Source organism: Oratosquilla oratoria, chromosome 18, assembly GCF_046742065.1.
Source record: "Oratosquilla oratoria isolate Oo_2021 chromosome 18, ASM4674206v1, whole genome shotgun sequence".
NCBI classification, from domain to species: domain Eukaryota; kingdom Metazoa; phylum Arthropoda; class Malacostraca; order Stomatopoda; family Squillidae; genus Oratosquilla; species Oratosquilla oratoria.
The window spans coordinates 63,109,009-63,120,049 of record NC_134794.1 but is presented as its reverse complement, the minus strand read 5'-3'; the positions used below and the strand labels follow the sequence as shown (position 1 = coordinate 63,120,049).

At 40.2% G+C, this 11,041-nt stretch overlaps 1 protein-coding gene across 2 annotated transcripts; it reads left to right on the top strand.

Moving 5' to 3' along the window:
* The first annotated feature begins 232 nt into the window (after positions 1 to 232).
* Positions 233 to 10,841, top strand: LOC143034945 (uncharacterized). 2 transcript variants are annotated; one of them, XM_076201291.1, is made up of 2 exons: positions 233 to 433; positions 8,493 to 10,841. In XM_076201291.1, the coding sequence occupies exon 2, from the start codon at positions 8,534 to 8,536 to the stop codon at positions 10,163 to 10,165; it is 1,632 nt and encodes a 543-aa protein (XP_076057406.1). In that variant the 5' UTR covers positions 233 to 433; positions 8,493 to 8,533; the 3' UTR covers positions 10,166 to 10,841. The 2 variants fall into 2 exon arrangements, with proteins under 2 accessions (XP_076057406.1, XP_076057408.1); XM_076201293.1 differs by lacking the exon at positions 233 to 433 and adding an exon at positions 452 to 923.
* The last annotated feature ends 200 nt before the right edge of the window (positions 10,842 to 11,041 follow it).

Genomic DNA, 11,041 nt, shown 5'->3' with positions numbered 1-11,041 from the left:
AAAAATATCTACCCTAGCTTATTTAAATCAGTTTCATTGATAATGTTTGGCAAATGATGTTTGACAAATTTACTACACAGCGCGCCAACATCGGAAAAGTCGAAGATGTCAGGAAAAAATAAAAATGTCGTGAGAACTGCAACTGCTGTAACTTTTAATGAAATCTACTTAAAAGAATAAAAAAAATATTTTTAAGTTTCGTTACACCACAAATAAACAAAATGGGGACAGACGATAAAGAAGTCACATAAAAATAGTTATCCCCTACAACTTTCTACATACGTTTTCTTTAGCCAAATGTAAACAACTTAGATCAATATTAGCAAGAAAATTCAGCTCATTTTCCAAAAACGAAACAGTCATCGAGATCTTATTGAGTTGTTGAGCTGCAGAGAAAATGTGGACTCTATAATCACACACAGAAGACACACAGGTAATGAATTATGTTTGATACAAAAAATGGGTCTGAAATGCTGGAACAGTACGTAGATATACTTTTGATATAGGTGCTTTACCGGAGTGACACATTTGTAAGGGTTTCGATGCTTTGTCGAAACCAACCAGATACCAGCGAAACCTGTTGAAAACCAGCGAAACCGGCTATTATGTGCCCTTGAAATATGTGGAAATCTTGAAATAACCTACAGTCTTGATGTATATTTTACTCGGCTTCCCAAAATGTGTGATTCTTATTTGGCTAACTGCCTTGGTTCATGATATATTGACCAATTTTGTGATATTCACCAAACCGCACAAAACCCGCTGTCTTGAAGAAAAATCAATATTGAAAATGGTTACATTACAAAACATTAAGATGTATCCTAACCTAACTTAACAAATAGAAAATTTCATGACCATGAACTTTAAAAGACATACTGGTTGAATATTACGAAACTGGCAATTATTTAACAAAAAATAATCAGGTAAGTGATAAATGGTTTCACCATTTGAAAGAACAGATATTAAGTGGAGGGTTTCTTCGGTTTGCAAGTGATCCTGGTGGAAGAATACGAAACTGACCATTATTTCACGAAAATCACCAGACAAGTTATGTCTCGTTTCACAATTAGAAATAACATCTTAAAATACATATGTACACAAAGTTTCAGTAAAAATGTGACAAAATTAAGTGAGGGTTTCGGTGGGTTCCGCCGGATTTGATAAAACGTCATACCGTTTGTAAGTGATGGTTCAGAGTTTTGAGGGAAATTGTTACCTAGAAATGTTCACCATTCAGAAAATTCTACAAGTTTCTTGCCAGAAAAGGTCACGTGCATTGGAAATGAATGACTATATGCGCATATTCGAGATCGTGCCAAGCACCTGACGCAGGGGCGTTCACGTCACTGATGTCTATCATGCAGATGATAATAGTGGTTACATCCAATGTACTTCAAAGTTCATTGTTGCATAAGTTATTTATTTATTGTGTACCCACTGTTGAGTAAATATTTCAGATAAGGATAAATATATTAGTGCAGTGTAAAATGGTCTAATTCAAAGAGTATGTAGTGAGAACAAGTATACGGCTTTTCTAAGGATACAAGTATTTTATTACTGGATGGTAATCAAGACTACAAGAATGAATAATTTAAGGATGTGAATTAAAAGATCGTGATCAATATGTGATTTTTGCGTAATTTCAGATTGTTGTTATGTAAACCATTGGTGTGTTAAATGTGTCAATGTGTATTTTGTCTCGTTTTATATGTAACCGCACTTTATTTCTATCCTTGATTTTTATTTATGCTTTAGGGTATTCTTATCTAGTATGTATTTGCAGTTATTTGTAATTTTAGACCACCTGAAGGAATGTTACCCCAGACGGTGACAATTCATGGTAGGATATCTTGGTGTGTAAAATCTTTAGGTGGGCTATGTTTTTAGTTTAAGTTAGGTGAAGTTATCCTTATTCAATGTTGTCTGAAGTGGCTATTCTTCAGGTGTTGTTCGTCAGGGTGATTCTTCTGATGGTGTTATCTTGAAGTGACGATTTTTCATGTGGACTTTTTTGGGGTGACAATTCTGATCCGTATTTTTTCTAGAATATTATAAAATGAAAACCAAACAATTGAAAATAATTTATCAACGCTGTTTTCACCGTATGGTGATTGTTAATCTTAACTTATTTTCACGGTGCTACAGTTTTTAGATCCATGGGTAGCGTCATTGACCAGTTGTGATGGACCAAAATATATATTTTTCGTTTCTAAAGCATTCTGGGTGGGTCAGAGGAAGGTTTAATTGATCACGTTCAGTTGTAAGTATAGACAATAGTATCACCGTTACTATAGGGGTTCGTCTAAAAAATAAAACATACTAGAAACAAACAATTCGCCGTTTTCCGTAGCCATGTAGGATCACTGTTTTCGTCAGTAAAACGTGCAAGATTTAGGAAACGCCAAACATTATTAGCGCAAAAAATAGCTTAATCTAACGCAACTAGCGCAATGTAACCTAACCTAACCACAGTCAATGAAATTCAGCCTCCTCCCCCCCCCGCGCAGGGGGGGGAGGAGATATGGAATAAGATATGGAAAGGTTCTTAAATAAGATTACACTAGATTATAATGAAACTAACAAAACTTTTCCTCAACGTTGCTAACCAATACTGTTTTTATTACTAAAGCTGCTTTTTAGTCGGATCAAGATATTTGGGTAAGTTGACCAGAATTTGTGTCGCCACCTCCCCCAATTTAAGCGATCAGATATTGGATCCTCTTTATGGTGAAAATAGCATGTGGGGATATGTTTACCGTGTGGTGGAAATAATCACATTAGAATGATATTGAAACATTCTGACAAGATAAAGTGGGTGGAGAGAGGAAAGACTTCATAATCCAAGTTTTATTCATGACTAGTTTCGCTACAAAATTTGAAAATATATTGTTATGATCAAAACTCGGATAATATGTCCTCTCTTTCCACCCACTTCGTTTAAAATACTAGATAGAATAGATACACGTAATGAAATAGATGAAAACAGAAAACAAAATTAAGAATAGACAAAACAAAATTGAAATAAAAATGGTGGTACAAAATCCCGCCATATTGCGTAAGGTGAACGGACAATACTCCAACGGACAAAACCCCAATCAGTGAAAACTGTCATACCCGGACAAAACCCCATTGGCAATCTGCAGGTGGAGCGTTAGGTTAGGTTAATTTATGTCCTTCTCCCCCCCCCCTCCAATTTTCCTATTGGGGTTTTGTCTGTTATGCAGATTGGGATTTTGTCATGTGTTCATTGCGTAAACGTATTTGAGTAGCCCGCCACAGTAAACTCAACATATTATTACACAAACCGTGAATACCGGTGGTCAAGTATTTCACGTTCGTCATTGACGCTAGTCAGGAAACTCATCGTATTATGACACACTACCTGTGAATACCGGTGGTCAAGCATTTCACGTTCGTCATTAATGCATACGTCAAGAAGATTGTGTGTTCGTATGTCGGTTTCGTATACCCTCAGACTGGAGTTCTTCTTACCAGTTCCGTGGCGTCTTATGACTCCCTGCCAAACATCAAAGTTGGATCCAACTCTGGCGTTGAAGTCGCCCAAGAGAATTACTTTCTCATATTTTGGCAAGTTGTGGAGCAGATTGTCTAGTTCTTCATAGAACCTATTTTTTTTTTTTTTTTTTTTTTATCTCGTCTGGAGATGGAAGTGTGGGAGCATAACAACTAATTAGTGTGACAGAGTTTTGTTTCATGAGAGGAAGACGCAAGGTCATAAGGCGCTCATTTACACCCACAGGGGCTTAATGGAGGCTGTTGAGCAGTGATATTCTTATTGCAAAACCCACACCATGAATTCTTTGGGAATCTTTTGGTAACCCCTTCCAGAAAAATATGTTGTCAGAGCCCACTTCCTGTAACGAGTTCTTATTAGCCAGTCTGGTTTCACTGAGCGCTGCAATGCCGACATTGTATCTGCGAAATTCAGATGCAACAAGTGCAGTGCGCCTCTGAGGTCTGTTGTGATCATTGGTGAGTGGTTGGTCCATCAGTGTCCTGACATTCCAGTATGCCAGTTTCATTTGCTTTTGCTTGTAGTTTCGACCGTGCCAGTGATGCCGTGGTGGGGACGGTTACCCTCCACAGGTTTGGTGGGAGATGAACAATGTTTGGGCCTACTTTTCTCGGCTCCTCCTCCATGGAGGTGTGTCAGTGTGGCTCCCTAAAAAGGGCTGCTCAGTCATACAGCCCACTGCCTCAGGGGGGTATCATCTCCACAGTTGCCTAACCCCCTACGACCATCAGGACTACTACTGCCATGCGTGCAAGAGGGGAGTTAAAGACTTCCAGACACATCTAAGTCCTATCCCCGTCACTCCCAACTCTCGTCGCCGCAGGACTTGGTTGAAGTTAGGAAGAAAGTGAAAAATATGGAGGTAAAGAGGATAAGGAGACCTGCGCATGGAAGAGATTTAGGTGCAGAAACGGCTGCGCCCTCCAGCAGCTGCACACATTTGCCCACAGCAACAACTAGCACCTGACGGCAAGGGGGGCCCAAGACAATCAGTAGTTGTGTGCGGCTGAAGTGCCATGCCAGAGCTCCGGACACTAGTTGGAGACGGCGTACGCGTTGGCACAACACGGGCAAGGGGAGGCTTAGTTATAAAGGTGGCCTCGACTCGCCTGGTGACCCTGTTAGAGAGCTTTAGGGAAAGATTTAGTGACTGGGTATTGCCAGTACCCAGCCCTTTCCGCTCAACAGAGCTACCGCCAGTTTGTCCGCGACTGCTTATTTGTAGTGGCCGAAAGGGTCACTGACTTATTCGCAGCTAGCCATAACATCGTATGGCCTATCCCTATCCGCAACCATGGGGACGCGCCCGATGGGGGTGGTTGCCCCACACTGGGATTTCTGTTACTATTGTACAGTTTCATTTTAGCATTTCTGAGATTCAGTAAGATTAGTGAGGATCCCACTGTGTGCTGTAGAAAGCGCGAAATGTTATATTTGTGCAAATCGTATAGATTGCATTTGACATGAATAACTACGTCTTCATTCGATTTCATGGCCTCTGCTGTGAATATGTATGTTTTTGCTTAGAAATGCGCAGGGTAAGACTCAGGATTCGTGAAGTATCGTCTGTATATATCTGACCAGAGTGATAGCAGGATTGATATAATTGTGAAAGTGATGAATATTCTGACAGACAATGAGTTTGGTTTCAAAACTCGTAGATCGTGTATATCGACCTTAAAGGTCAACTGAGGTTTTCAATGAGGTGGCGAATATTTGCTGGATGTATGGCTTAGTCACATTTTCATAAAATAATGCAAAAGTGAGTCCAAATTATTACGCAATGTGATGAAAATACATATAAAAATATCGGTAGCAGATGAACTTTCCTTCGCCGATCTTCGGTTGTTCTCGTACCAAAAGATACCTAATACTCGACAAATATGGGCATTATAGCCTGGAGACTACGATGGAGGCTGATAGGGATGAGTAATTTCCTGAAAGACTGATAAAGTAGAACCATAGCATGTCAGGATGGAGGACAGTAACTAGTGAGTCCCACAAGAGTCGGCATTGGCACTCGTACTGTTCATGATCTATCTGTGATTTACCGGCGCCACTATCCTTATGAACGATCTCGCGCCGCTGTCGTATATAATATATAATTTCATTAACAGTATTGGTCTAGAGTCGCAAAAGACGGGACGGAGTGATGGGATTAGGCTCTCTGTAACCCTATTCCTACCAGAAATCAAGTTATAAGAGGGTCTGGGTGACTTCCAACCAGAACCCTAAGGTTTGGGTGTAGTTCAGATGAGAGTAAAAGGGTAGGATTACTATTTTTGCGAGAAAGAAGATTTATGTATTCGCAATAAATGGAACAAAGTTGAAAGGGAGGGTGATTTTGAGTTTGAGAGTGTAGTGGAGAGGGTGTCGGGAGTGAGAAGACGAGGAAGGGAAGGGGTGGCTCTACTAGAAAGTGAGGCGATAGGTAAGCGTGTGGTGGTATAGTAAAGTGTTAGTTTTTATTAACACTTTACTACACTTTTAATTATAATTTACAAGAAATTTCAGGTTCACACTATCAAAGATTTAAATTTGATAGCATTGTACAGGAGAGAGGACGAAAATTTGATCAAATCTTTGACAGTGTGAATTGGGCTTATTGCCTTCTTGTTGACAAGGGCAGGATCCAGAGTGTACTGATTTTTTTTTCTATATATTTCGAACAGAGTTTCGCTTTCAATCCAGGCTTCCATGACTCGTGCCATCTGCACCGAATGATCTAGTCGTTTTTGCGAACAGGATCTTTCGGAAAAGAATGAAAATGAAGTCCATCCGCAGCAGAAAGTTTCGTCGAATCATTGTTGCGATTTGTGGCAACACAATAAACCATTTTCGAACAAAATACTTTATACCTTGCTAACACATGAAATATGACATCTGATCAAGTTGACAGCACAGCACTGCATTTTATAGTGCACGCATATGGCATGCATCAGAATGTGAACAGCGCGAGTGACGTCACAGCCGATAGAGCCTTACGAGAACAGCCGAAGATCGGCGAAGGAAAAGTTCGTCTGCTACCGATATTTTGATAGGCCTTTTTATCACATTGCGTAATAATTAGGATTAATTTTTGCATTATTGTATGAAAAAGTGACTAAGCCATACATCTAGCAAATATTCACCACCTCTTTGAAAACCTTCTCAATTGACCTTTAAGTGTGTGTCTAAAAGAGGGAAGAATGCCTGTATAATTCTGTTTTGCAAAGGGAAAGGGGACAAATGTGATTGTAGTAGTTTCATTATATCAGTGTGTTGAGTGCAGTTGGGAAGGCTTATGGTGGGGCGGGGAGGTGTTGAGAGGATTAGAAGAGGAACAGAGGGAGTAATTGGTGAGGAACGATGTGGTTTTAGGAAAGTTAGGGGCTGCATGGATCAGATTGTTGTGGTGAGGCAGTTATGTGAGAAAGCTTTTGGAAAAGGTAGGGATGTGTTTTGAACTTTTGTGGATTTGGAAAAGGCTTATGACAGGGTAGACATAAGGTTTTGCAGATATATGGGGTTGGGGGAAAGCTATTAAAGACAACATTTTTAATGAGAGTAGTAGACCCTGTGTTAGATTTGGAAATGGAGAGAGTGAGTGGCTTGTGGTAAAAGTGGGGCTACTTCAGGGATATGTCATGTCGCAATGGCTGTTCAGTGTACACATGGATGGGGTGGTACGGGAGATAAATGCAGGGGACTAGAGATGGTTAAAGAAAGTGAAAAAAATGGGAAGTGAGCGAATTGTTGTTTGCTGATGACACTGCGCTTGTGGTAGGTTCAGAGGGGGATTAAAGGGGTTAGTGAAGGGATTTCTCCCCGTCTTCTATTTTTCTGCATGAGGGGACGGAGGGGGGGTGAGGGTTCGCCGATTAAGTGAAGCGGCCTTGCTGTGGATTTGCTGTGTCTTGCTACATTAGTTTTGACCTAGAGCAGTGGGTGGGATACAGGGATGATCCGTCATCCATGAGGAGCTAAGATGAGAGGGAGAAAAGGATGGTGGATGGGAGTGAAATGGGTGGTAGTGGATACATGCCTTTTGACTCGACTACTTCCCTTATACGGGGAAAAAAGTCCTTGGTATATAGATAGATAGTTCTTGGTCTACGGAAATGATATGGAAGTCACAAGCTGCGTTAACACGTTTAAAGGGCAGTGCAAAAATCACGAGAAGAATTAATAATGAGACAGACTACAAATCGTTGCACCAAAATCTAGATAGTATATATTCCTGTAACCAAGTGTAGAAAATGAACTTCGACGTGCAATATTCAAAATATTGAGAATAGGTAAGTACTTCAAAAGAATAGCAATGAATAACTCATCGGGAAGTGAGACAACTACAAAATCAAATGAGAAGACGCTGGAAGTGTTGGTCATGGGCAACTTGTCACCCGACAAACATATCAGCTTGATAATGGGCAACATATACACATTGTTGATGAACATAATGATGGCTTTTAACTGCATAGAGGTAGCAATGATGAAAGAATCGGGCTACCTACTCCGCTCTAGATCATAATATGATGCGGAAGTACGATCTCCGAACATAGTGAAGGGTACCAAAATCGAGAGGAGAGAAAGGGCATCGACCAAATGAGCTATGCAAGGATAGACTAGAAGTGCTGGACCTACCGTTATTAAAAGGTGATGTGACATTATTGTGGTGTTCCAATCATTAAAGTGAGTGGACAAAACTGAAGGAAAAATTATGGTTTGGGATGGGAGGGCGTCATGAGGTTATGGGGACAAGTTGTAAAAGAAAACATATCTGAAGGGTATAAGATTAAAGTTTTGCGTCCAGATGCGTCAGCTCATGGATCTCCCCCACCCTCAATGTTCCAGAAGATATTTAGAATCTTAGAAGTGTCTGTAACTACTAGTAGTAATTATAATACTGTATATATCCTTGAATTGAATGCTGATCATATCATTATGTTTAATAATTTTTGTTTTGTTTCTTTGACAGAAAACTTTTAGTGGAAGAGATGTCCTAAATAGACAATAAGCATGGGTAGAATCACTCATAAGATGACACACACAGGAGATAAACCTTTCCGTTGTGAGCTGTGTGGTGGCATTTTCTCACAAAAAGGTACTCTTACTCGACACATGAAGATTCATATGGGAAGCAAATCTTTCCAATGTGAACTATGTAATGGTACTTTCTCGCGAAAGTGTACTCTTAGACAGCATATGAAGAGTCACACAGAAGACAAACAACCTTTCCATTGTGAGCTGTGTGGTGGTATTTTTACACAAAAATGTTCTCTCATTCGGCATATGAAGATCCACACTGGAGAAAAGCCTTTCAAGTGTGAATTATGTGTCGCTGCTTTCTCACACAGAAGTGGATTAGAGAGTCACATGCAGAACCACACAGGCGTTAAACCGTACCCATGTCATCTTTGCGAGTCTTCGTTCTCAAGAAGAGGTGACCGAAGTCGGCATATGATGACCCATACCGGAGAGAAGCCTTTCCCCTGTGATCTGTGTGGGTCTGCATTCTCACAAAAGAGCTATCTCGGTGAGCACAGAAGGATCCACACAGGAGAAAAGCCTTTTAGTTGCGAGTTATGCGGTCGTGCCTTTTCTGCCAAACTTAATCTTAAGAAGCATATGATGATTCACACTGGGATAAAGCCTTTCAAGTGTGAGCAGTGTAATAAAGCTTTCCCAGAAAAACGTGATCTCAATCGACATATTATTATCCACACGGGCGAGAAACCTTTTCAGTGCGATCTATGTGACGCGGCCTTCGCACGCAAACGTGCCATTCGTCAGCATATGATGATCCACACTGGAGAAAAGCCTTTCCAGTGTGAATTATGCAAAGCTACTTTCTCAAGGAAAAGTCATCTAGGTCGTCACATAAGAAGCCACACGGGAGAGCGACCCTTCCAGTGTGATCTATGTGATTCTGCCTTTCCAGAAAAGGGGATTCTTAAAGCGCACATGAGGAGCCACACTGGAGAAAAGCCTTTCCAGTGTGGGACATGTAATGCTGCTTTTGCTCTTAAATGTACTCTCACTCAGCATATGAGAATTCACACAGGAGAAAAGCCTTTCCCATGTGAGGTATGTGTCGCTTCTTTTTCACATAGATCCACTCTTAAAATTCATATGATGAACCACACTGGCGTGAGGCCTTTCCAGTGTAAAATCTGTAGTTCTGCCTTCACAACGAAAAGTCATTTGAATCGGCATATCAAGATACATACCGGAGAGAAGCCTTTCCGTTGTGAGCTTTGCGGTGCCATCTTCTCACAGAAGAGTTATCTCAATCAACACGTAAGGATCCACACTGGCGAGAAGCCATTCCGATGTGAGTTGTGCGGGATTACTTTTGCGTTAAAAGGTAATCTCACTCAACACATGAGGACCCACACAGGAGAGAAGCCGTTCCAATGTGAGTTCTGCGATGCAGCTTTCGCACACAGAAGTAATCTCAGTCAGCATATGAGGACCCACACTGGGAAAAAGTCTTTCAATTGTGAAACATGCGGTGAGACATTCTCGTATAAACGTAATCTCAACCAGCATACGAAGATTCATATAAGAGAAAAAAATGAGTGTAAGCAGTGCAGTGCTACTTTCACGACCAAGGGTCGTCTTAAGCAGCATACTAAGACACACATGTAAATCTTTCAAATGTGAGTCACATGTTTTCATCTTTCTCACCATCTGCCTGGTCGACCTGCCAGTTTGTGCCATCGTCCTCCTCCAGTCGGCCCGGCCATCATACTGTCTTGTAATACTCGTTACAGGGAAGATAGTATGTTCTTTAGTGCTTCATTGATGTTTTTACTCTATCTTTCCCGTGGTCTTCCTAGTGGTCACCTGCCTCTGGTACACCAACTCATGCGAAAATTATTTCAGTATATGACAATCTACACTTGAAATACTGAACAATTCGATCTCCTAAAGACAAGATATCGGCACGCTGAAAAAGAAAGAAAAAAAAAACAGCTTCAGCTATGTGATGCTTTCATATATAATCTCAGTCGGTATATGTGATTTACCACTGGAGTTTTTCTAATGTTAGCTCTACGATAGTGTTTATCTAATGTAAAGGTAATTTCAGCATCAGATATACACAAGAGGAAATGCTTTTTATGTGAGTTATGTGTTACTTTTTTATCAGAAATTGTAATGAAAAAAAAAAAAACATAGTCACGAAATCAAACCTATGAAATTCTCTTTAAATGTTCACTGGTGTTTTTAGTTTCACGTTGTATCCAAAGGAGATCATTATTGTAAATAAATGTTGGCTGAAATATTTGTATGTGTACATTTTAACAGTAAAACTGATGTGGTATCGACCAAGTTTACCTGTGTTTCTTTCTTCATCTTATTAACTTTTGTGCAGTAGGCACATTATGAAGTCAATTTATGGAGTTCTAAAAATATCCACCGCCAACCCCCAAATTTTAAATAAATTGTATATTTTGATCCAAAAATCCAGGTCCCAAGTAACGTTCGCATTGTGAAGCCCCTAGAATACTTTTTTTTTTTTTT